Source organism: Coccinella septempunctata, chromosome 2 (assembly GCF_907165205.1).
Source record: "Coccinella septempunctata chromosome 2, icCocSept1.1, whole genome shotgun sequence".
NCBI classification, from domain to species: Eukaryota; Metazoa; Arthropoda; class Insecta; order Coleoptera; family Coccinellidae; genus Coccinella; species Coccinella septempunctata.
The window spans coordinates 34,972,541-35,000,518 of record NC_058190.1 but is presented as its reverse complement, the minus strand read 5'-3'; the positions used below and the strand labels follow the sequence as shown (position 1 = coordinate 35,000,518).

Sequence of the window (27,978 nt, the reverse complement as noted above, 5' to 3'; positions counted from 1 at the left end):
TATGGTGACGTTAGACATATAACCTACTTGCATTTTTTCCGGTAGTCTTTCAAATTAAAAAATTTATTATTAGGCCATGTGTGATATTGTATTTTAGTAGAATTTCGAACAAGTGGCGCAGTGATTTGAAAGGTAACAATCAGATTCAAGAGATTTCGAATATCATTCTTACTCTACTTCGTCCACTTTCTATCACTATCTGGATGCAGTGGCGTGTAAAAGACAGGGGCCCCCTATTGAACTGTATCAAACTGTACTCTCCTATATTTTTAGTCCGTTTTCTGAATTATATATGAGTCTATCACTATGAATGCGAAGTTGAAGACGTATCACGTAAAAAAATGTCGGTTATAATCAGTGCCTTGCTGCATTTAAAGCTTTAACTTTGGAAACACCCTTACAGTGTATTCGTATTATCACATTCGCAAAGAATAAATTCATCGAATCAATAAAATTGAATCAATTTTAACTTGTTATTTCTCAAGAATTTTTCTATTTTCATTTTTCTTCACAATAAATATATAACATGTATGTGATCGCATTTACGCAGACACATTTTTGATTTATTCAGAAACTTCGCTCGGTGTTGCTTCTGAAATTAAGGCACATGGATTTTTGAGTATCTGATTATCCAGAAAATTTCTATGAATAAGAAACTGATTACTCGATCATCAAGATTGCGTTTTCTTATCCGAATTTCTTGCTTTCCTCTTTGCTTGCAAACCATTCTCATATAAGGCTCTTATAGCATCGTCTGATGAAACTATTCTGTTTTGAATATGTTCCTTTATGCATAATCTGAAAGTAACCAAAATATTTCAAGTCCTTTCCGATTAAAAGAATTAATGCTTTCATGGAAGTTTTGCTCATGACAGACCTCCGACTTCATACCTTTGTTAACTGGCGAATTCTATAGATAAATTTATTATACGAGGATTAAGATGTCTAAAATACTGGTGTGTGCACTTGTCACTTTTTGCAAGCATCAACATTTCAGAAAATTGGGGATATGGGATCAGTTTCGTGGCGGCGCCACCATGTCATTTGCTTCGTTTTATCCTTGTTCTATCAAAGGAAGTCCAAGATACTCTCTCGTTTTATTTTGTTTTGCGTTGATATCGAATATCGATCAACGAGTGCAAAATATGAACTGGCCCATTTTGACAGCTGTTTAGGAATATTTGTGATTTACAGTTCAATTTTCGTTGTAAAAACAAATTTGTCAACATTTCAACACTACCGAATAAGGGTTCAAAGGAGTATTTACTGTTCTTCTTCAAGATGATTTCCGTTTGACAACTTGAATTCGTGAGGGGGTAATTCAATATGATTTTAATAAAACACAATTGATTGGTCAAATATCCAATATATTCAGTTGATGGAAAGGTAATTTTCACTATATCTATTCAGGAAGAATATTTGAAGAACAAACTCGAATAGATTTATCAATTTTTGATTCTCAATACATGTCCACAATCCACACATTACGTATTTCCAATACAGTTTCTTTGAAATATTGCTGAAGTTGCCATAAAACTTAGCTATATCCTTCCCGAATGTTCGTTCATCTGATTTTTTCTGCCTCAAATTCCAACAACACCGAATTATTAGCTGAAGTTCTTGATTGTCCATACAGAAACCTAAACTTACTGAACGACATGTTGAATAAATGAATGTTCTACACCCCTTTCTCGAAATTAATACATTTTCACACACCAATAATCGCTTATAAATACAACATATTCGTTAGTCGTAGGAAAGTATTCAAATTATTTTCAAATATCAATTGACAATGCTCTGTCAAATTCTAAACAGCGCTACCTACAGTGGGAAAAACGAAACTGGTCCGATATCCCCACGAAATTAAAAACAATATCGAATCAGTGAATACACCAGAGTTTTAGACATCTTAACGAGGATGTATTTTGATATCTAGTTAGCCTAGACCAGTTCCTTGAATAAAAAAATATTGCGTTACCATAGCAACGAAGAATAACTCATTAGAACGGTCAGAGTGAAGTTTGAGGTCAAGGAACAGCTATATATTTAGTTTAGTACCAAAGATTTTTAGTATATTTATATTCCTACCGTGAAGTAACACGTTAACGAAACCGGCCTTCATTCAATTCACATTTCGGGTTGGTTTATCTTTTATTTTACCAATGAAAGGTAGCCAAGCGCCACTTATTACAGGAATCTCATCAATACAATACTCTTTGGTATTATTCGCAGTGAAAATCATCAGATCTAAATATTCGTATCTTTGAGTTGTTCCTGTAATGTCGAAGTTCTGTCATAAGAATTGTTAATTATAGATCCTCAAGCAAATCTGTTTTGAAATATGTTAATTCCAACTAGCAATAAATTCGAACGATAAAATACCAATACCTTAAGAAAGCTTGAGACTTTCGGCAAATTGGAAATATATGATCCTTAGAATATGTAATCAGTTTTGATTTCAACGTTTTATGTCTCGGCGTTGATCCCCATAACAACATCTGAATTAGAGTCACTTCACTTCTTCTGGTTCCAACCTGTTGAGTTATCTTCTGGTGCGAAACATCCATAAATTCCATTGTGACTTCATGTCTGAATCTATAATCATCCTTCTTTCCAGGTTCATGTCTATATGTTGATTCTAGCCATTTTTTAGTTTTACCCTCGAACTATAAAGTTTCTTTATATTATCTGTATATAGGTACTCTGGTACTCACTTTAATTGTTAAACTCTGCAGTGGAGAGTGGCGGGTTATATGTATATTGGGCAGATAACTGAGATAATACTTCTTATACAGGGTGTGGCGTAATGAATGGAAAATAAGGAGCCTGCGGGTAGAGGACTCTACGGTGGTTCAGAAAAATATATTTTACGTTTAGTAAAAGTGCCTTGTTCTTCGAGATATAGGAGATTTTCGAAAATTCAAGAGAATTACACCCTTCGCCACTCATTTTGCAGGCAAGATTCCAAATGAAGGAATTTTTTCAAACTGTTTTTTGGATAGTATTCCTGGATAGATGATATATAGAATGTAATTCATTATTTTTGAGGCACATGAATAGTTCTTCATGAAAAAAATATCTAACTCAACTTTTCCGTTTTGCTTATTTTTTTTTTTCATAAGTTCAACCTAGCGCGGCGTAAAAAAATATGGTTACCTGAGAGCCAATGCAAGAAAAAACATGCCCGTTTCATTGAGATTCCGAAATGGTATAACTCTCTGTATTTTCAGTATTTAATACAAAATAAATTCCTATTATAATCAGTTGAGGCCTAGTTTAATGCAAACACTGTTTCTAAAATTTTTAGCAGCTAAAATGAGAAATGCAAACAGAATAAAGCAATCATCCATAAGGTATTGAGTCAATGTATTAGAAATCAATTTTTAGCTTTTTTTCTTGATTACAAAAGTGCTAAAATTCACTTCGAAAAACTATTCATGCGCCCCAAAAATAATAATTTACATTCGATAGCGCATCTATCTAGGAATACTATCCAAAAAACAGTTTGAAAAAATTCCTCCATTTGGAGTCTTGCCTGCAAAGCGAGTGGCGAAGGGTGTAATTTTCTTGAATTTTCGAAAATCTCCAATATCTCGAAAACCGAGGGACTTTTATCAAACATAAAATATATTTCTCTGAAACTCCATAAGGTCCTCTAACCGCAGGCACCATATTATCCATTCATTACGCCACACCCTGTATACTAAGTGACATAGAAAACAGAACACCACTATCAATAATTTTTTGAAGTACTTAAAAATGAAAAATAAAAATGGGTATTTAAAATTTAAAGCGTTTCGTTTCTATTGCACAAGTTTGCAACATCGACTGAAATATGCGTTGATAATAAAGGACAACACACTATCTTGATGAGATAGACAAAGATGTCTATGAAGTCTGTGACGAACGAAGGTCGTAAAATTTTATGGAATTTTTAGGGCAGGTTGCTGTTGAGGCTCGCCAGTGAGTACGCGGCTTATGATGGCTCCAAATCAACAGGTGTTATTTTATAAACAAGCCATTGTTTTTTTTTATTTTCTAGTAGGCGCTATTGCCAAATCGTAAGCTAGAAACGAAGCGATTTAAATTTTAAAACCTCATATTTGAAGAATAAACCCGCCGAAGCCTGTCCCAAGCCAGGTTGAAAAAGGGTGAGGGGGAGGAGTAACAACCTCGTAAAAAAAAAAAACAGGTTTCATCTGGCCCGGATGATAGCAACCTGTTAGGGCTCCTGCCTAGGATACAGGCGAAGACACGGTCAACGGTGGTCAAAAAGCTTTTTGAACAGCGGATGAACTAGGAAAAGGGAAGATTGATCTCTTGAGTCCAGTAAGACAGTCAATCTAAAGGAAGACAACCTTGAATAAAAATTACCTGGTCCTCCAGGTTGGGGGTTTTGGCGTCAGGTTAGTTCCCTGTCACTTGTGAAAAATTTAAATTACTAAAAAGCCTAATACCGGCCTCGGAATTTCGGATGGATTTACTGGTAAACGAAAACAGCTTCGTAAAAGGACAATGAATTTTGGAACATGGAACGTACAAGGAATGAAAGATAAGGTGGTGGAAATCTCCCGAGAATGCGAAAGTCTTAGGATGGATATTGTTGTTTTAACGGAAACAAAGAAAAAAGGAATAGGATCAGAAATTTTAGATAATTATGTACACATATTCGGAGGAGTTCCAAAAGATCAAAGAGCCAAAAGAGGCGTTTCGCTATTGATTCACAAAAAACACAAACATAAAATAACAGATTTTGAGTCCGTTAGTGAAAATATCATCCGGGTCAATATGAACCTGTTTCAGACTCCAGTGACAATCTTAGGCGTATATGCAGTATCCAATGATGAGCCCTCGAATATTAAAGATGAATTCTTTGAGAGAATGAACGACGAAATATCTAAGATAGGAAAATCAAGAGAGGTTATTCTGCTTGGAGATCTGAACAGTAGAGTAGGACAGAGGGTGCAGAGCAAAGTGGTTGGTCCATATGGGGAGACAACACTGAACGATAATGGTGAAAGACTAATTGACATATGCGACAGTCATCAACTTAAAATACAGAATGGATTCTTCAAACACAAAGACATTCACACTTACACTTGGGTACAACATACGAGAAATTTAAGATCTATTATTGACTATATAATAACATTACAGAACACCAGAGTGCAAGTGAAGGATGTTAGAGCTTACAGAGGTGTTACATGTGGGTCAGACCACTACATCGTTAGAGCCAAGATGTTGTTTCCTTATAAACATGTAAATCTTAGGAAAACTCGAATAACCGATGAGACTGAAGAAATTACCTCGAAAAATTATAACACTGAAGGCCTGATGCATGACAGCATACGAACACTATACCAGCAGAGATTAGATCAGAAACTGGAGGACTGGACTGAGAAGTCTGTAAGCGAAGTGTATCGGAACATAATAAATAGTATTCAAACAGTGGAAGAAATCAGGCAGGAATACAGATAATACCGACGGGAAAATGGATAAACCACTACGAACAATTGCTGACAGAGAATAGAAGTCAATATAATACGATCTCACCGTCAGAAATATCGGTCAAAGGAGAGGAAATAAACATCGACGTTGCCACACTCGAAAGGGCTGTAACTAAATTGAAAAATGGCAGGGCGACAGGTCCAGAAGGCATACCAGCAGAACTGATAAAAAATGGAACAAGAAAACTCTTCGAAGCCCTGACCTGGTGTGTGAACAAGTTCATAAATGGTGCTCCAATACCAGAACAATGGAAAATAGCCTATATTTCCTCAATACATAAGAAGGGAGATAAACTGAACTGTGGTAATTATAGAGGCATTTCAGTGACGAGCACAATGAGTCGCCTCTATGGAAGGATTCTCCGAGATCTTATAGAATCCGAATACAGCGATCAAGAGGAGGAGGAACAATCTGGGTTCAGAGCTGATAGAACATGCACTGATAACGTTTTCTGCTTGAAACAATTAATAGAGAAAAGAATGAACACAAACCAGGAAACTCATCTTATGTTTATAGACCTTCACAAAGCCTATGACACGGTACCGGTTAAGCAACTATGGAAAGTATTACAGCAGTCGAATATCAATCAAACCTTAATCACAGCTCTTCAGAATCTGTATAATGGCTCAGAATCCAGAATAAAAATAGGCAATCGACTGTCGCGAAGTTTTTCGGTCAACAAAGGATTACGTCAAGGATGCTGCGTATCTCCAACACTCTTCAAAATTTATGTGGCCAAAGCTTTATCTCTTTGGAAAAGAAAATGTAGAGGGATGGGAATATACCTGGGAGACACCTGCCTGTTCACATTACAGTTTGCGGACGACCAAGTGATCATTGCCAATGACAAGGCAGACCTGGAATACATGACCCGAAAATTGCAGGAAGAGTATGAAGAGTGGGGTTTAGAACTCAATACCAAAAAAACCAAATATTTACCAATCGGAGGTGAATTATCGAACATCCAACTCGATACAGAAGAAATCGCTGCCTGCACCAGCTACACATATTTGGGTGTGGAGTTTGATATTACAGGCAGGGACGATCGAGAAATAAAAAAACGTATCAACCAAGCCAGGGGTCTCATCTCTTGTTTGAATGGAGTCTTGTGGAGCAGCGAAATAGGAAAAAAACGAAAATATAACATCTATGATACGATGATAAAAAGTTCTTTATTGTATGGCGCAGAAACGTGGAAAATTACAGAGAACAATAGGAAGAAACTGGAGGCTACCGAAATGGATGTGTTCAGAAGGTCACTAGGAATATCAAGAAAAGACCGAATACGGAATGAAGATGTTCGAGCAAGAATGGGAGTAGAAGGATCTCTCATGACAGACATCGAACGAAGACAACTTGTTTGGTATGGACACGTGCAGAGGATGGATAACACCAGACTACCAAAGCAGATCCTGGAATGGGTACCACCAAATCGAAGAAAACGAGGAAGACCAAGAAAGACGTGGATGGAGGGGGTTTCGAAAGCGATGAGCGCAAGAAATCTGACAGAAAACCAGTGGAATGACAGAAGGTCATGGAAATTAGGCATCGGACAACGACGAAAGACGTTATGAAACCGATATATATATATATATTTGAAGAATGATTTTGTATAGTTTCTGCGGTACATTTGAAAAATTTATGAATGAAACTCATAATTATTCGGTTTAAACTTTCATATGCTGTGATGATCCAAATTGAGGGGAATCCCATTGCGGACAAATGGTTTTCACAGTGAGCATCACTACTGCCTTCTACATATATAGACGGCTGTGGCACCACACTCGGAATCATGATGTAAGTAGGGTGTTAATCAGCGGCAACATGAAAGCCGTGAGTTAAATTTAGGTGGTGGTAGAGGCATTTGTTCTGCCTTATATTCAGCCGATGTCCCACCCACTTTTCCAACATGAGCACTTCTACCCAAAATTACGTTGGTAGTTCATTTTGAAGGCAATCAAGTCGATTTCTTGCTTTGATCGTCTAGATCTCCTAATCTTTCACCCATAGAACAGGTAGATCACTCAAATGCGTGATCTTCCCCATCCCATCCTGTACAGGTCGAGCGGCACTTCGACATGAGGTACAAGTTGCCTGGGATGAGATACCTGAGGAGGTATCTCTACCAACTTATCAGAAGTATGCCTCAAGGTGTTTCTGAGTGCGTGAGACACCGTTGACATTCAACACTTTATTATTTATTTTCCCACGGTTGGATTTTTCTCAAATTTTGACTGATTGACCATTGAAACTTATCTTCACAAGATTGTTATAAACTTACCAATTGAGCTTGGAGAAAGTACATTCCTTCTTTCCTCACCTCCAAAAATCTGAAAATTCGGATGAAAACTATTATCATCAGTTATTTCTTTTCCCAAAGGGTCCCAAGGCATTTTAATGAAACACAAGAATCCGCGCACAAGAGCAAAATATATTTGAACAGAATTTGGTATTTTTTGACATTGAAAAATTCTTGGCGCTAATTTAATTTTTTTTCGAGGTTTTTCAATTTGTATCTTAGATTTTTTGTACTTGACATAAGTCTAGTCTTATTAAAAATCTTGCAGATGTTTTTTTTTAATAAGATTACACATTGTCTTACAGCCTTAAAAACTATATAGTTTATAAATACTTAGCATTATTAACAACCATATGGTAAAAATTCAATATATCTCATCAACAAGGGTCCATTATAAAACAAATAATTATTCAAAAAAAAAAAAATAATAAGGATTTCATGAGATAAAAGTACCATAATAAATATTTCCAAAGTATGACGCATGGAAGTGTGTAAAAAAAACATTGAATAAAGCGTTTTCCAGAGTTATTCAGGAAAATTCACTGAGGGGAAATATTTTTACATTAGAGATCCCTTCGAATAAATAGGTATTATGACTTATATCTACATAAATGACCTAAAACAGTCAAAATATCGACAAAAAGACAAAATTCTTTCAGCAAGGATCATTTTTACATCAAGTCTTCAAAGTATATCAAGACCAAAAATTATATCCAGAGCTCCAATTTATGGTAGGAAATCTTGATATTTCAAATATCTACAAATATTAATCTTATCCTCAATATCACATATCAATATGAACTAGAATTATGCAATATACATTTGAAAATTTTTGAATGCATACATTTCATAAGAAATGTAAAAGATATTGCTCCACAGGTTAATTAAAAAATTATTTTGGAGGTTTATGATGGAAATAGACAGAGGAAAATAAGGATTGAGGTTTTTCAAATCAAGAATTATGATAACCAATAAGAAGCTAATGAGAAATGAAGTATGACAATCGATAAAAAGATGTCACTTAAAACTTTCCTATGTACAATTTTTTTTGAGGTTAAAGATTGCTGTACATGTTTTCAGAATATGCCTTCTTGGACAACTTTTACTCAATCAACTCACAACTTACATTTACATAGAGACCACATGTTATTGTAAGAGTAATAACAACTGACTAGGACAATCATTATTAGAAAGTTCTCATAGACATCCTCATAGAAAAATTGAAGTTATTGCTCTGAAATTGATGTGTTTTTTAGTTGAATAATGATAGAACACTCTATTGTACACATATGCATTTGTTGAAACTACCTTAAGAAAATTAACTAAGTGTTCAGAACACTCCGCAGAATCAGCATCTTGGGGTACAGATTTCCGATTTAATTACTACAGTAGATGTGAGTATTTTTTCACTGCTAAATCATTGTTTCAATTGACAAAGATATGTATCAGGAAAATATGAATAAAAAAATTTAATAACACATGATTTTAGACGTGAAATTTTTGGAATTATTTACATCAAAGAAAAAGAAAAAATATAATTTCGGAAGAAATGGATGAATAGCAGAACGTTTGCGAAGTTTGATACTTCAGTTGTTAGTTTTTTGTTTAACCCTTCATTCTTATTCCAACATGAATATGTTTCTCCCTTTTTTCCTTATTATACCACCATTTTCCCTTCTCCTTTATACTGATATATTTTCCTTTTTCATTATAAGATGATAAAATATAGAACACTGAATAGAATTAGAAAAATTGGCGAATTACCATTTTATTGATTTTTATGGAATTTTTCACTTTTATAATTTTTTTTAGACCTGTTGTAGCACGATATCTGTATTGTGCGAATTAAAAGTCAAGAAAACAGACACAGAATGAACTAAAATAAAGGAATGATTATTCTTTGACGACATACTCCAAATATCTATATGTCAGAAAAAAAATAATTACATACTATCAAGAAATTCAATATATATACAAATATAAAAACAAACTAGATAATTCCTAAAAGATTATAGATGACTGGATTTACTGTGAATATCGACCCCAAAATAATTAAGTATAATTACCTAAAATGGGTTCCTTTGAATTGGAGTTCCTCAGAGTCAATTTTGATTATCTTCAACATAGTTTCAAAAAAAGATAAATGTACAATACAATCCAAATCTGGAGACTATTTGCAGCATCCTGTTACCAACAGGGACTCTTACGTTTTCTAAAAAAGAATAAGGCTCGATGAAAATTTCATAATGGTGATGAAACTTTATTCCTTAGCTTCACTAATAAGGAATAATTTCCACCTTGAGCCAAAAAATGCAGATTGCAGTTGTAAATATGCTGATGATTAAATAGGAACTTATTTTTAAACATCCAAAAACGATTGTTCTGGTCAGATGTTGAAGATTTTTAGAGGAATCCCGATATGAGCTTTCTATTGAGTATTAATCTATTCAAAATGCCTAGTTAGAGGCATATTCTGACTAAAACCTAATATTTACAATATGTACATGAGAACTGAAAAAAATCTAAAATATATACTATTGTTTTGTCGTGGGTTTTTTGCGTTTAAGAAGGTTTGTTTGATTGTAGTTGATTTTTTTACTATTTTTATTCCTGTTGACGTTTTTTTGGTGGTTTTTTCGCTGAGGTAAATTTATGTTTGGGGAGATATCCCTCGAAGAGGACTCAGAACCCTAGAAAAAAAAGAGCAAACATGTTAATTTTTTAGTGTTTGCATTAAACAGCATATTTTTATGAAACTTGAATTGTTTTATATTAAACAAATCCAGATACATCATGGCGATTCTTTGATTTCCCAGTATATCAATGGTTTTTTTTTTTTTTGAAGCTACATTAAGGAAAATTTCCTTATGAGGAGTGTTACTTGGTTCAAAGGACTTTTTTAGTTTTGAACTTTGCAATTATTAATATTTCTTTCAAAAAACTCCAACAAAATTACTATCCTTATGAAATCACTGCTTAATGAACGAAAAATGACACCCTTATATTATCCCAATAATGTTAGTTGTCTTATCATACCTCTGAGCTACCTCCACTCTCGTCAAATGATGACACAGAGCCACTGCTGGATAGAGATCTGCTAGCCCTTTTCGGAGAGGGAATCGGAGATATTTGTGGGCTTCCCATATGCCTAAAGGTGCTCTCCAAAGATCTACGGTACTGTACAACTTTGTCAGTAACCCTGACAATTCTCCCAAGTATAGAATTGGTTTGACAGTTGCCAAATTGAGAGAATGGATGCATGGCATTCGTCAAAACGGAGTAGGCATATTCGAAGGCCCGTTTTACCTGTAAAAAAAAATAGAGAAATAATGAAGGATGAACTGGTACAAAAATCACGATGATTATATAGGGTGAGTTTTTGACTTGTACATAAATTTTAACAGAAGATTCAGAGGTCGAATATATTTTTCATCCTGCCGTTTTTTCAAATTCGTTTCTGAAAAGAAGCAGGCTGTTTGAAATCCAGAAAAAATGGTATTTTCACCTACATCTCTCAAAACATTTTATCGAATGGAATTGTTTCCGAAATATAGTTTTTCATTGATGTGATAAATCTTCTCCGCATACAAAATTTCACCTACATCTTTTAGTATCTTTATTTATTGTATCCATTAAAAACAATAAAAATACCAGAAATTCAAAGAAACCAACTCTTAAAAGTTGAAGGCTCACTAATGAACATTTTACCATTATTGAACATATTATGATCCAAGTTCTGAAGGGAATTTTTTTGTCATTATACTGTTCAGTGTTTCTCAATTTGGCAAAGAAGAACATTTCAAAGTTCGGAGAAAATGTCCTTTACATATTTATGAAAATGAAAAGTTATGTTTGAATCTGGTAACTCTTATACGAAATGAAATAAACAACGATAATAAATGATTACATGTTGAAGATAAATATCAGCTGATATGGGTGGTTGCAAGCAGAATTTATTATTATCGAAAATACAAATCGAGAGAATATTCAATCTTCAGCGTCAATAAAATTGCCGTAAAGTACTAATTCTATACAGGGTGACAATTTGAAAACTTGCCAGTCCAATTATGTCACGACAAGGATGATTTCAGAGAAAAAGCCTGAACAGGTCAATTTTTAAAGGGAGGGGGACATATTTTGAGCAAAATTGTAAGCCGAAATCTCCTGTAACTACTTCAAGGAATCAATAAAAATTTGCAAACCAGTATTCATGTAGAAGGCAAAGTGATCTTTCAGTTGAGGTAAATCTCACCCCCTATGCCCTATTAAGAATAGAGGGTTGAGGAGATTACTGCTTACAATTGTGCTCATAGTATGTCCCCCTCCGAATAAAAATTGACCTGTTCCGGCATTTTCTCTGAAAACATCCTTGTCTCGAAATAATTGGCCTGGCAAGTATATTGTATTGTATATTGAATTGATGTGGCCGATACTTGATGAAAATCTATAATTGAACTTAAAACAGCTTATACGATTTTCACAAAATGAGATTTTAAACCACGACACGTGTTTCGCAATCACCGAGCAATCACAATAGCATCTTAAGGTGAGTGAAGGTAAACTGAAATATTTGGTACCGAAACAAAAATATATAAAAAAGCATTTGACCTCGCATTTGACTCTGCCAGATTCTTAGGAGTAGGGTCAAACGCTTGATCATATATTTTCTCAGAAGATTTATTAAGATTTATAAAAACCACTCGAAATCACAATAACATAAATCCAAACAAAACTTGTGTGCACCTCAGCGGTCCAGTCAAAGTTCTTTCTTCGATAGAAAGGAGGTGAAAATCAGTTCAAAGCCGATTGGGAGAGTAATCACGTAAAATATAGCAAGGTCAAGCTCACTCACTTGGTTTGTTAGCAGTGGCGTAGCATAGACAATGGGTAAAGTTAAAAGAAGATAACTTTTGTGCGAAAACGTTGTTCATCCAATGTATATGTTACGGCTAAAGATAGGTGTTAGTGTGACGTGACGTGTGGCGATAGCGAAGTGTCCCAAGTACAGGGTGGGCAAATTTCGATGTTTTAGCACTACAGCTTTCAAACCAGTGGAGATAGACAAAATCTGATACCCCATTCTCATTCCCTTTTTCTGAGAAACTAACAAGAGTAGTAGTCATTTTTGGTCACCTTCTTTTGTTTTCGTTTTATAAGCGAAAATTGGAAAAATGGCGATTTCGAAATAAATTTATATCTCCGCTAATACTGATGATAGAGCTCTGAAATGAAAACATTATACTAGCACTTTTTTGAGTAGAATCCAGTGGCGTGCTTGCCGGATTTTTAATTACGAAGCTATGACCCAAAGTTATGTTTTTTTAAATGGGAACACTAGATTTCTATGCAATTTTTTTAAAGCTTAATTTTCACTGATTTCAAAAATATATAACATCATATGGTTTGTATCAATATAAATAATAGAAAATGGTCAAATACCTATTTTCTAAAAAATTTCTATGGTTTCAACTTTTGACGAACAGAAAAATAGAACTTCCCATAACAAGAGCAGTCTCCTTCCGGCAATGTCATTCTTTCTATGCTTTTTACCAATTTCCACAAAATTTGAATTTTGGAGAAATTGAGTAAGAAGCATAGAAATGAAAGAACAAATATTAGAAGGAGACTGTGGTAATCATAAGATGCTACATTTTTCAATTCTCATCAAAACTAGAAACCATAAAAATATTGAGAAAATGAGTTTTTGACCATTTTCTATTATTTATAGTGATAGAAACCATATGATGTTTATATTTATAGAATCAGTAAAAATTAAGCTTTCAAAAAATTGCTCAGAAATCTACTGCTCCTATTCAAAAAAAAAACATAACGCCACTGGATTCTACTTAAAAAAGTGCCTGTATAATGTTTTCATTTCAGAGCTCTATCATCAGTATTAGCGGAGATATAAATTTATTTCGAAATCGCCATTTTTTCAATTTTCGCTTATAACTCGAAAATAAAAGAAGGTGGCCAAAAATGACTACTACTCTTGTTAGTTTCTCAGAAAAAGAGAACGATTATGGGGTATCAGATTTTGTCCATCTCCTCTGGTTTGAAAGCTGTAGTGCTAAAACATCGAAATTTGCCCACCCTGTACTTCCAATATTCTATTGCTTCTTCTTTGCTATATCTCCCAAATTGTGGGAATCATCAGCATCCATTCTGAATCATATTTCATGATATGGGATTTCACATTTCCACCAATGCACAAAAAATAGTCATAATTCCATAATTGCAGGTGATACTGAATTGGTGGAAATTCGAATTTTCTCAGAATCGTTTGAGTATTGCACCGTAGCTATTCCAGCAATACATACATTTTTCGAGTTATCAAAGATCCATACAGTTTTCGAAAAGCCTGTCTGTCACACAGACACCAGATACTGATAAAAAATTATAAAATTATCTCATTCACTTCATAATCAACAGAATCCGGTAACTCTATCCAAAATTCTGCCGGCTAATAGAGCGTTCTGTTCAAATTTGACCTCGACCAGTACGCATGATAAACAAATCGGTGAGAACGGACGCTCTTTGAATCATTTTCGCCGGTATCGCGTATCAATTATCTACGAAAGGTCATCTCTAAAACGCCGAAAATTATATCGCCATTCCCCTGACTCACTCCGGACCGTATTTCATTTCGATAAATTCGACACCGATTCAGCAAGTGATCGACTGAGCTTGACGTTCGAAATTCCGATAAAGGTTGATGTCAAGATCTTGTTTGTTTTGTTTCCTTGAAAATTGCGTATGAATTATTCTCGAAATGGATAGGGAACTGTATCTTATCTTGTGTACCGATTGGAGCAAATTCTTATGGTTCGTTATCTCCAATAATGAGCTTTTGGAATCGAGAACGAAAAAAAATTAATAATAAACCTTCCTCCCCGAGGAAGAGAAATCTTATTGGAACACCAAAATCTTCTCAGTTTCTCGATGTAAATAAAGAACTTTTACCTATCCAGTTACAAACATTGACGCCTGGCTGAGTCAGAAAAATAAAGAAATAGAGAAAGAAATCTTTTTTCTCATTATAAACCATAACAAAGTTACAGACTAGCCCATCCAATGTTTAAAGATTTTTTAAAGAACCACAATAGTTACAACAGTAGTTCTCAACTAGTGGTCCACAGAAGCCGAAATATGGTCCGCGAACTTAGAACATAGAACTTAATTCGAAGTCCGCGAATGATTTACAGTTTTTTATTTAAGATTCAACCGCTGCTCTCAGACCAAACTGTTCAAAAGATGGCGTTATTTGATAAAATCAGTAGTACAGTCAATACACACTTGCTGAAAAATTTGAGAACGTCGCAAATATATTCAATTTTGAAGATAACCTTCGAGCTTTTATTTGCAAACTTCAATTGTGATTATACGTAAAAATTTCCAGAAAGATGGAATCAATTAGATAATCGTCAAGATTGAACGGATGCGTCGAAAAATTTCCAAAAAGATGGAACAAATAATCGTCAAGACCGAGCGGCCGCTTCGAGGTCCATAAAATTTTCAGATTTATTACAGGTGGTCCCTGCTAACAAGAATAATATAAAAGAGGTCCCTGGCCAAGAAAAGGTTGGGGAACTCCTGAGTTACAAAAATTGATACTAGATGGCGAACCGTTTAGTAATCCCCCGAAAAAAAAAACCGAGTCGAAAACGGTTGGATCGATTATGACCGAAATCAAAAAATTGTAAAATTTCACATCAATAGATTCGAAATTGGGAACTGTATGTGCCCACAACAATTTTCTTTAATTGGATCATTGAAAAACCTTTTTTTTTCGATTTCCACTGAAATTATTACGCCTCTTAACAAGCAATCCTGCCGAAATTATGCTCAATAGCTTCAAAATTGCAATTTGTAGTCCACAAAAAAAAGATGACACACTCATGAACAGAAATAAAAAAATTCACAGATTCTGAACCTACGTCCAGCAAAACGGATTTCGTGATAATTTTTTTTCCGAAATGTAAGGAGGGGCATAACAAGCGCCAGCTCCTGTGGAGCTTATAGGCAAGTGTAATTTCAGTTATGTTAGCGACTCCAGTACTTGCTCTATACTGAACAACTTAACTCAACGAAAGTATGAAATAAGAAATGATGTCAACCAACTGTATCACCATTGCAATTCGCAGAAAACCGAGCAATTTCGTACATTTTGTGTTGTCAACACTATGCTACGTTGCGATTTATTTCAATCGTTTTGTTTTGGTCAAAGAATAAGGTTAATGCCAACTTTGGTTTTGGCTGTTTTCGATTAGTTTAGTTTGCAACTGTTATACTCATATTTCATTAATTTTTCGCAAGAAATTCTTCTCAGAATGTTCCGTTTCGATTCCTAAAAAAACATGCCTAAATTTCATCAAATTACGCTCGAAATTATATGATACCTTCGTTATTGAATTATTATAACAATGAGGACTTATTTTCATCTCTTGCAGCTATAAGTATCAATTACCAATTATTTTAAACCAACTATAAGTTCAAAATGTCTACAAAAGTTTAACTTATTTCTTACAGTGAGTTGCTGATGCAATGGGAATCAGTTGGTGGATTGTTTTCAATATAGCTTCTAAGGTGAATGGTGACAAGAACTCACCGTTCAAAAAAAGTTGATAACTATGAGCAAAGTGCTATATGCTACTCTGATTCTAATGAATTTATCAAAGGTGCAATACTTGTATCTTGCTCTGTGCAGTGATCACCTGGAGTAGGTTCTTAACCTTCAATAAATCATCACTCTAATGTGAACATTTTCATCGCTAAGGATAAACGATATATTTTTGAGAAGTTGATTATCAAAGCATTCTAAAAAGCTTCTTTTATTCTCTGAATGGAGAATGGAGAAGGATTATTTTGGCACTCTGGCAACGATGTTACACTTTTAATTGTTGACGTAATTTCCTTCCAAAGATGGACTAAGCATATTTATCATATATTTTCTTACCTGAAGAATGCCGTAACTACTTCTCCCAATATCGTTGGATGGCAACAGTGGATCTTCTATGCACAACAAACTCGGTCTGTAACCATCAATCATCTCTTTCTGCATGTCTTCCTTGTTGATATATTGTCCACCGTCTCGTATCCGAATACCGGTCTTCATGTAATTGAACTTTCTTCCGAATAACTCGAAGAACTCGATGAGTAGCACGCCAAGATTTCCGTTTTTGAGATAATCCGGCCGCGGGTGTAGTTGTAAGAAACTTATGCACATGAGGATGAGACTGTAACTTGAAATGCCGCCGGTGAACACTTCGTTCAAATCCCTCTCCAGCAAGAACTGTTTCAAAACATAAACTAACTTGGGTAGCACTGGGTATTTGGCGATATAGTTCTTAATCAGTTCGGCCGATTTAACACCATTTGACATATTGAATGATATATCCACTTTGATCTCGGTCCTTCTGTCGGTCAACTTAACAATTGGTACACTTGCTTTGTCCAACACTTTAATGCTGTTTTCAAGAGCCACCTCTTTCTCCAGGAACTCCTGTTCTAGGGTCCTTAGAGGTAGATTTGACCATTTTCCTGGAAAAATTATTGATTTCAAATTTTAACCCAAAATATGTTTCATCAAATTAAGTGGGACACCTAAAAAATTGCACAAGTTTGACTAGCTACAACTTCGACAGCTCTTTGGTGATGCTGGATTTTCACCTCTAGATGCAAAGCATTATCATTCGCCTGTATTTTTTTTGTTAAATCTCTTCGTGTTGTACAGGGTGTGGACTACTAGTTAGATATTACTAAAAATGTACGAGATAAATGAGTTTTCACTTGAAAACAACAGAAGATGGAGTATCAAAGCAAAGAGTATCAACAAGAGCTACAAGAGGTTTCACTTGGTCAATTTACGAAGCAAGATCTGACTCTGAGAATTTGAACCTTGACGTGGGGAGACCCTAGCTAGGCTCTAGAAATACTGCTGTTAGAATTCACTACAGTCAAATAAGCAATCTTTGCGGCCAATCTCCTTGTGCTGTAGTAAATTCCGACCGCATTATTTCTGGCTTCTAGGGTCTTCCCTTTCAAGGTTCAAATTCTCCGATCAGGTTTTGCCTTGTAAATCAACCAAGTGAAGCCTCTGGCCTCTGTTTCCCTCTATCTTCTCTTGCAAACGTCAAAATCTCGAATTTTAATCTGGCTCCCTGGTCGAGACTATTAGCTGGACACGCTCTGGATAATACAGTGATTCGCACAGAGATAGTGATTTCCCAACCCTCTAAATCAACTGATTTTCCCCTCGTACCCCTACCACTCGATTGATTACGAAATTAGTTTGTACCGAAACTAATGCAGCATTCTGCAGTCACCCTTTCATGTATTCCACAGCAAAAAATTGTATCGGTCCACCACTCCACTCCAATATGGACTGAAATGGTGTTCCAAACAAAATTTTGACCAACACAGAATTCTACATAAACAAGTAACTGTAGAATGTTACACTGGTTTTTCGATATTACTGAAACTTCACGAGAAAGAGGCACCATTTTAAAGAGCCGAAAAATGAGTTTTTAATTGTTGTTCGAAAACAAAAGAGAGAGGGATAAGGATCCAAATTTGTCCCAATATGATAGAACTTGGCATGCTCATTTTCAGTCATGAAGTTGAGAGTTAAATTCCTATGGTGGTCCAGATGACACCATAGGACAGTTTTTTTTAAATAAATTTGTAGTTTAAATTGTTTGATCCAAGAAGAGTAATGAACATACAAAAAACGGTAGCTTACAATAATTTGTCTCGATATGACTTGAATAACCTTGTGGGACGCCACTGAAAATAATAATTTAATTCATAGGATACTGAAAGAAGTCCCTCATTGCAGCAAATGAGCATGCCCAACGAAAATGTTTTTGAGCAAATCATAAAACTCTTATTTTCTAAAAATATTGATACTCTGTACATAAAGCGAAAGCAAAGCAAGTTGGTACATTATGTAAGTAAAAAAAAACCTCTATCTTTTCCTGGCAAATCGATTTTGAGTGAAGCTTCATTGATGGGTCACCCTGTATATTAACTATGAAACATTATGAGAAATCGCTAAAAATTCACTTTCCTTGATTATTTTTAGTTTAATTTCTAGCCATATATTTCATACACTTTAGTACATGCAAATATAAATGTCAGGCTGTCAGTTAATGTAATTAATATTTAATGATATCAAATCGCCACACTGGTCATGATTACAGAATTACTGTTTGGATGTAATGTAATCATTTATTTTATTATTGATGTTTGAAGAGTGTATAACTTGATTATACCGATCAGGAGTTTTATGGTTATATTCCCAACAGACCCAATCTTGTTTTGATCAATTGACCTTGACTTTAAATCCCAAATATATATATTTAATTCTCTCTCAAATTTCTCATGAAGTTTAGTTGTTAAGAATAACAATCAATTCCAGTGATTTTTCAGCTGCATACCAATTGTATACATTTTCAGACAGTGTTTTGGATGTGTTGAAGAAGCTACAACTACAGATATGTTGCTACAATAATTCACATATTTTTGAATATCAATCTGAGAAACCTCTATAAGTAATATACTTCGATTTGTCCACTACATCTTCTATGCAATGAAGACCATGAAGGGCAAACTATTTGTTGGTCTTTAAAAGTAAATATTAAAAATCAATAGAATATAATCTAACTGTAACAAAAATGATTTTAAAATTACAATATGCAGTAAAAAGTAAAAAATCCAAAAATTTTATGCATTGGGCAACAAATGTATTACATACATACTCTACAAATATTATTTATTTTCTTCTACTCCGTTTTTTAGCTACAGAAGTCAAAAGATTATTTTAACATATTTGGTTATTCTGGAAAAACTATATGAACATATATGAAGTTTGCAAAATAACAACACACCTTTATGTATCAAACATGCCTTCAATTTTTAACTTTTATAAATCTTAACATATAGCGTATAGAATAACCACAATAATAAACAAGAGCTGGGTACTAAATTTCTGTAAGAATTCAATCTAGTTTCCTAAAGTAGTTTTTGAGAAAATTTGTTACTGATTACTGTCAAAGAGAAACTTCTCACCAGAATCTGTTACTTAGGCCAGGTAATCAAGTACCAAATAATGCTTTCTGTCACTTCTTGGCATTTTCAAGCAGTGACAGAAGGTTTACAATTGAGAAAGAATATACTTATCCAGACCACAGAGTACAGTTTGAAAATGTGCGCTTGTGTTGTGACCAGACTTTTATAGTTATTTGTTATGATCAAACTGCATAGCTGAAACATAATATAATATATGGAGCTTGATCATAACAAATATCTATAAAAGTCTGCATCACTAGCGCACATTTTCAAACCGTGCTCGGTAAAAGCATAGCCATCTATGGGGAATTTTACTTCAGATGGCTATGGTGAAAGTAGGTGGAAGAAGCTGAATATATCGAAAATACCGAAATTTTCGAAGTGCACCTTGACAATCTGTCAGACATAAAGAACTTGGACTTCTGGAGTGAAATGACGTAACGTGCGTTCAAAAAAATTCGTCGTCAAGTAGGCTATGGAATTTTGAACGTCGATATTTCGTGTCTAAACGTAATTCTTAGCTCGTGCTTTACTATTTTCCAGGTGAACTGTCATTTTAGCATTTTGGGTTGTTGTTGAATTAAAATTATCAGCAAATTATAAAGATGGTTTTTACGGACGTGTGAAAGACTTTTACTATTGAGTTCTACTTCAAAATTGGAAAGAAAATTGAAGGAAAATGGAAATATTCTGTTCCGGCGACTTCATTGAAGCCTATGATGCTGTTGATTATTAAGAATGAATTTTTCCATTGTACTGTTTTGCGATGTGTTGACGAAACAGGTATGTTCAAACGAGAAAGGAAGTGGTATACCAAAAAAGAAAACTCTAGAGTTCAGTAATAATGAAAACATGGTGACAGAAGCTCGACAAACCTCTCTTCAGATTTTATCTCAAGTGGATGGAGTATCCGTTGGCATATGCCATCCGATTTTGAAAAAAAGATATCCACTTGTTTCCATAAAGATTGACATGTTATCAGAAAACTGAAAAGGTTGTGATTACCTAACCTTGTAGCATCCGAGAAAAATTGGAGTTCAGTATCATACTGAACTGATGCATACTGACAGTATGCATCAGTCAAAGGCAAAATGTGGACCTACTTTCTTTTATGGAACTTCAATAGCAGAACATTATGAAGGAGAAAGCATCATGCCTTTTTATAGCTGAATTGAATTTTAATAAATTGTCCAATAGCTATTTTCATGTAATTCAGTTCTTTTAGTTCATGGATTTTCAGTAATGACTGAATCAATTCAATATTTATAGAGAATTAATAAACATATTATTGAGAATCTTACTGTGATCTATTCATATGACTGAAGTAACTAAAACCTTCTTACAAAAAACATACTACCACGATCAATTCAAGATTCATGTCTCTTACGCATGAAAATAGTGGACGGTTAAAATTTTTACGAAGAACTTTTCTAACCGCCTCAGATTGTTTGGATTCTTGTCATCTTACTCAATGAAAGAAATGCTTTTCGAACGTTGGGTGAAATTTACAGGTAATTTTTTCTGAAAAGTGCCTTTCCGCACAAAATTACGATATATAGGTTAATGTCATCATTGTTTACATTTTGGGAAGATGAAGTAATTCAAGGAAAGACATACGTTCAGCCACCGAACATCAGCCTTCAAAATTTCATAGCCTACTTGACGACGAATTTTTTTGAACGCACGTTATAAGCATTGATAGCACAACAACATAGACTTACCTATAACTACCAAATCGATATCACTTGTTGGTAGATAGAGCCCAGTGCGATAGGAGCCGAAAATTTCAACCTGTGCTTCGGGCCACTTGGAGATTATAATCCTTCTGATGCGTTGCACGACATCCCCCCTGATCTGGTGTTCTAATTCGGTGGGGCTCATGTACGTGTAGAAATGTTCAATTTCTTGGTGCAACCTGAAACAGAAATACTTCAATTGTATTGATGGACGTAAGATTATTCAATTAATTGTCTCATTCTGATTGGATCTTGTAGCCCTTTCCCCCCTTTCCAATAACGTTACCGAGAGAGTGTGGGACATAGGGAGTAACTTTATTATAGAATACTTTGGTCTTATTTACACAACAGGTGCATTTTACAGGCTTGGGCACATAAGTCCGGAATAAAATTAATATTTCTTCAAGCTGACGCTGAAACCCATAAATTTTTAATAACTGGCAATAAAATTGAGTGCTCTTCAACCCCTTACCCCGGGTTTCACTAAGCTTGATCGGAAAATCAACGCTTGATTCACGGATAAACGCCAATTTGTTTTCAATCGATAATTCAGTCATGAGCATTCAGAACATCATGCTAGCTTCAAATTACGATACATATACATCTATTCAATGACTTTCTATTGCTACTTTTTCAATATATTCCGAAATAAAAGGTTTCAGCGATTTTGTTTTGGAAATCGAGTAACTGTCAAATCATCGATCGCGCAATCAAAGTTTTTTTCAAATTGAAAATTATGAAATAATCGTTGAAAAGCTTACAGAAAATGGGATCCCACTATAATTCGTTTTTGTTTTTAATTTATGGTTATCACAAGAAACACAAAAGTCTTTTGAAAAAGAAATTGAGTTCCGATTCTAGTTAGTTTTCGATGATGAAATTGAATATTTTTCTCCAATCCCTTATAGAAACAACCCCATTAAACTTCCGTTTTTCAAATGGCCCATGTGTGGTCTCGTTGGAAAGCCCATAGAAAATGGAATCCCACCATAATCTTTCTTTTTTTTTCGACCAATAGGAATTTAATTCTCACAAAAAGTTAAATTGTTTTACTTGCTTCATTAGTTACCTAATAAGACTATCCTAAGTTTTTGGTCACCAAAAATGAAGATAGTCTTAATGAGCGACTAATGATGCTATAAGAACAATAAAGTGTCTTGTTGTAATTGAATCTTTATTGAATACCAACAACACTAGACTATATTAACAAGTACTACCTTGGAGCATTGATCTGAATTCGCGAATGAACTCATCTAAACGTTTGCCTCGACGCACTACGAGGAATTCGAAATCAGTCAATAAAAATAGAATTTTTTCGAACTCCAAATATTCACTCATATAATACACAACAGAAACCTTTTCATTTCCTTGAGCAACCCGAAATTTGGCCAGGTTTATGAGTTGGCACAGTGTTTACTTCCGTCAAAATGACGAAAACTTTATAAAAACAGCAAGGACTAGATTAATAGAACCTCAAGGGGGACAATAAAAAAGTTCAGGAGAGTTTACAATATAGGACGCAATAATATACAGATATGAGTTTTTCTCACGTTAATAGGCAGCAACTCAAAAATGTCCACTCGGGCAACTTTCTGTCAATGGAAAACATCTTGGCTCAACAACTAAACACGACGACAATTACACAAATTAGTCGGGAGAATTTCAAATATTCGTAGCAATGTGTCGTTTTATCAAAGACAAGTTTTTATTGATTTTCTTGCCGTTATATCAATGAAGATGGCGGAAATTGTGTGGTAAGTTTTTGTTGAATAGATTGACAATATGTTAATAGTGCAAGTAGTTTAAATTTCCTTCAATCTCTGGATTGAATTCGCATTGGAATAATTTTCAATGTAGGATTGCTACTTTAATTCTTTTAGTATATCTAAGTAATATAACACACTTGCACCAAAACTTTTGTTTGAATATGTATTGATCACAACACTTTTATAAACTTGAAACCATATTGAACGCTGAGAATTGTGGAATTAAACCTTGTAGATTGTATATTTCAAAGAGGAGTTGCATTGCACTGTAACTCGAAAGGGCTATGGTCTAACTCCAGTACCTGGAATAGCTTCATGGCAGTGACCTCCTTGGTTCTACAAGTCACATTTCTGATAGTTTCTTTCTAGGCAAATTCCCACACAAATCTCGATTTCAAATATTTCTGCCTGAAAGACGCTTGGATATCTGCCTGTAAGCATTTGGTGCCTCGTTTGTTGCCAGCACTGCAGCCTACAATATTCCAGTACCAATCACTGTTCAAAGAAGATTGACTTTCCATAGGACCTGCGTGTGTTTTGGGTCTTTTCGTGAGTTGAATTCAGAGTGATTAAGTTATATGTATCACCACAAATACTGATGAACTGATCAGTTTTTCGTACAATAACAGGCGTTTGTAGGATATGAGACACAAAAATGATCGTAACAAAGATATTTCTCTGTGAAATTAGGGAAGCTTTTTTCTTTTCCCTTCAATATAAAATCAATTACTTATGGAACACTCAATAAACTTTTCCGGTTGGTCTCACAATTCTTGAAATAACATTTGAAACTCTCCATGGTCTCCTCAGTTATAAAATAGGGAACTTATTGATATGCTCTGTTGTTCTACCAACTCAACAAAAAAAAAATCATTGAAAAGTTTTGTATGAACTCACATGCATAATAGCCATTGCCTAAGATCAGAACCTCAGTCTAGACCCCAAAAAATTTCATTACGTTCTTCCTCAAAACTGAGGTTCTGACAATTGATTTCATTTTAAGCTTTTATTAGTTAAAACTCTCAGATTCATCAACATTGATCAAAATCGTTGATTAGTTAATTTAGGCTTCAATAGAATTGAAGCAGACTTATTGACTGAAACACCTTTTGTGAAAAATAAATTGTATGCCCTTTATACTACATTGCATAATTTCAGCTGGAATGTTTCACAATAAAAACAAGAATTTAGAAAAGCTTTGAATTAAAAGAAGAGGTCTTAAAATGTGTTTGAAAAATTGAAATAATTTTCATTTGTTTTACAACATCTAAATATTTAGCAGAAGTTCAAAATATTATAAAACATCTTTGAAGATGTTCTTGAGAAAACATTTTGTACTGAGTTGAAGTTGCTGTGGTTCTCAAATTTAATATAGACAGACTGCAAAGTACTGGATCAATTACATTTTCCAGACTATTAATTGAATCAGAATTTTAATATTTCAAGAGCAATTCATAAATAAGTTTTGTTGATCAACTTCTGAGTAGATGAAATAATCGTATCTCTGCGTATTTTTTCACATCTCCAAATATCGGATTGCTTCAAAATAAGCAGTTTTAAAATCAATACATTAACCATGATCTGGGTTTAAGCCGAATCACCTACAAAATTAACTCAGTCATCATCTGATATTATCTGACAATAAATAATTGAAATAATAATTCTAAATATTTCAATTCCATGTTGATATCATGTTCAAAGAAAGTTTCAAGATAACCAATTTGATAATGATAATTTCTTTTGGGAATATCAAAATTATATACACACACACACACGCAAGTCACACTTGAATGAGTGTGAACTATTTCACAAAGCATATATCTGATTCAATTTTCATTGGAATAACATGATATTGAAATCTGATATGCATCACCAAATTTGTTTGTTGGAGCTTGATCTCTGTTCCAGAAATGAAACTATTTTTTCAAATATTTATTGGTTTATTTCGTTTTTGAATGTAGCATTGATTATTTGATGAGTATCCATAATCAAATGAAAAAGACTGAATGCTATGATTTTATTAAAATTGAACAGGTTGTCCTGAGTCATTATTCACAAATCAGTAGTTAGTAGAGAAGATACTTTTGATCTTGATGAGTACCTACCATATTCATAGTTATTAGATAACTTGTTGCATTTTCTAACATACAGAAAACGAACAACACCCGAGCATGTTTAGGTACATACCCACTTCACAAGCTTAAAATAATTCCAACTATCAATTTCTTATTGAAAATTGAATATTGGGCTTGTACATTCACCTCAATGGGTTGTTTGCATAAAGAAGAGTTGAAGTAAGTTCAATAAATTGCAGTAAAAGCATTTACTACTTCTTTATGCATATGGCCCATTAGAGGAATAATTTAATTCATACAGACTAGTATACACCTAGAAATCTAACGAGCTGAACAAAAATTGAGATCAATTCATTCAACAGCATCTAAGAAATTCTAGAAAGTTACACTGTCTTCGGATAAAGTTTTACAAATATGCAAATAATGCTGAACCAGTAGAGTTGATTGTTACACAAGACATCACTTGTATTCATTAATAAGAAGGATTAATTATGTTTGAGTTCAGAATGGAATTTCAATAATTTGGAGTTGACTTAACTTCAGGATATCGCTTGGAAATGATCAACTTACAACTAAAACTAATATGCAGAAAATTATAATATCTATGATTAGAAAACCTGTTATGATATGTGATATTGAAAATTTAGTTTTTTTCGACAAAATTGGTAAGAATTCTTTGCATGGAATTGAATAGTAAGGAATTTATAGAAAAAAAGGTTTCGCCGTACCAACCTTTGTATTTTTTTAATGAAAGTCAGAATGTATTCAGTAAACATTTAAGTACAGTCATAAAATCATTTCAACTTGAAGACAAAAGGTGGGTAGAGCAACATTATCAGCAAAATGGTCTATTAATAGAGTATGCTAAAAATTACATATTTGTAGGACGAATCTTGTTTCGAATAGAAAAACAGAAATAGTATTCCCGAATATCTTCCCACATCGAGGAATTCGAAATGTCAAAAGCGCCATTCTGTAGAAGCATGGGGACATCTCATGACAGAAATTAGAGTTAGAAATGACGAAAAATTAATGGTTATAACAATCACGTTTTGTGAAACTTCATATAGAATCGAGATATGTACTTACCCAATAATTCCTTTGCCATATATGAAATTTTCACGCCGCCATGGGCAGCCTCCAAATTCGCCGACAACTTTTTGTGGATTTCTGCTAATAAACCTGGTGCTCGCACGATTATCGCATCGACGTCTTCTCGGCAAAATATTGTTCGATTTATCCAATTTCCCGTTCATAACAGCAGTATTTTGATTGTTAATAACGTTTGTAAAAGACTCTATATCAATATCTCCTTCATTTATGTTCATTCTATCCAGTTCTTGTTGAGTTTGCCAAATTCGAAGCCACAGAAGTTTAGCAGGACCTTCTTGTTCAGGTTGAAACCAAGAGATAGAAGGATCCATACGAACTATCACAGTTATGTTAAGCGTTAATAACCATTGGGTTATTAGGATTAATTCTTTTCACATTAATTTACGAATAAACACACGCTGGAGTCACACCTTGGTGCACATCACACGGTCAAAACTGACAGGCCTGTAATATTTTCTGAACACTCCGCTAGATAGCGGCAGGGAACCTGAAAAACCGCGGTAAATTTGAAAAAATCAACCAGTTTCTAATTCCAATCCTGTAATGTTATACTGAAATAAGTGAATATTAAGGAAAAAAACTTTTGACACTTCGAACCAGTATTTATGTCAGACCGATAACATTTTCTTGACATTTTTTAACAGTTAAAATAATTTTCTTTGTTCATTTATATGATTAATTAAATCGAGTTCAATTTGAATTGAAACTCTTGTACCGAAATTAAACAAATTGAAAACATATTTAAACATAAGCAATAAATTAATGTGAATAACAAAATAATATTTTTTGGTATTGTGTAATGAGTTCAATTTGAGGATAATCAAATGAAAACGTCAATATGAATGAAAAGAAAAATTAGGATTTGAGGAAAGTGGATGAGCATTGATATAATGATATTCATTGAATACTTGAGAATGATGTGATTACTAATAATAATAATTCTGTTTGAATTTCTCCAAGAAATTATGTTTTTATATCGATTCATAAAAATAAATACAAAACTATTAGTATTATCAATGAGTGAAACCCTCAATTGTTTTCAACATGGATGGATAAAAAATTGACCAAGCATTGCCTCCTGTGAGGATTGAACTCACGACCCCTGGTTTACAAGACCAGTGCTCTGCCACTGAGCTAAAGAGGCTATAGGAAAGCGAACAAAACGTCATTTGATAAGTTGAAATCAAATTCACTAGTTCAATATCACATGCAGTTTGAACAATTTGCATTTCGTAATGACGATGAATATTAAAGAAAAATCAGAGGCAGTCATTTATAATTTTGGTAGAAATCAATGAAAATCGAATCAATTGTATATCGATACGATGGAAATTAAATCTAAATCAATTAGGAACAGTAGTATATAAACATTGAATTCTAATTAATACTCTATTCAGAGTATTAATTAGAAT

At 34.0% G+C, this 27,978-nt stretch overlaps 2 protein-coding genes, 1 long non-coding RNA gene and 1 other non-coding gene across 6 annotated transcripts; 1 reads left to right on the top strand and 3 right to left on the bottom strand.

The window, feature by feature from the left end:
* Positions 1–459: 459 nt before the first annotated feature.
* Positions 460–10,013, bottom strand: LOC123307900. Its single transcript, XM_044890386.1, has 4 exons — positions 9,874–10,013; positions 7,790–7,838; positions 2,389–2,666; positions 460–798 (listed from the first exon to the last, which is right to left on the bottom strand). Exons 1-4 carry the CDS (start codon positions 9,930–9,932, stop codon positions 672–674), a joined length of 513 nt encoding a protein of 170 aa, XP_044746321.1. The 5' UTR covers positions 9,933–10,013; the 3' UTR covers positions 460–671.
* On the bottom strand, positions 7,920–27,142 carry LOC123307898 (non-canonical poly(A) RNA polymerase protein Trf4-1-like). 3 transcript variants are annotated; one of them, XM_044890382.1, is made up of 5 exons: positions 26,543–27,142; positions 21,598–21,791; positions 16,764–17,347; positions 10,844–11,113; positions 7,920–10,019 (listed from the first exon to the last, which is right to left on the bottom strand). In XM_044890382.1, exons 1-5 carry the CDS (start codon positions 26,875–26,877, stop codon positions 10,011–10,013), a joined length of 1,392 nt encoding a protein of 463 aa, XP_044746317.1. In that variant the 5' UTR covers positions 26,878–27,142; the 3' UTR covers positions 7,920–10,010. The 3 variants fall into 3 exon arrangements, with proteins under 3 accessions (XP_044746317.1, XP_044746316.1, XP_044746318.1); XM_044890381.1 differs by having other exon boundaries at positions 7,920–10,497; positions 26,543–27,138; XM_044890383.1 differs by lacking the exon at positions 26,543–27,142 and adding an exon at positions 23,163–23,321 and having other exon boundaries at positions 7,920–10,497.
* On the top strand, positions 23,244–26,531 carry LOC123307902. Its single transcript, XR_006537020.1, has 3 exons — positions 23,244–23,366; positions 23,748–26,270; positions 26,339–26,531. It is a non-coding gene; the product is annotated as an uncharacterized LOC123307902 (long non-coding RNA).
* Positions 27,143–27,638: 496 nt separating the features above from the next.
* Trnat-ugu lies at positions 27,639–27,710 on the bottom strand. The gene has a single exon. It is a non-coding gene; the product is annotated as a tRNA-Thr (tRNA).
* Between the last annotated feature and the right edge of the window lie 268 nt (positions 27,711–27,978).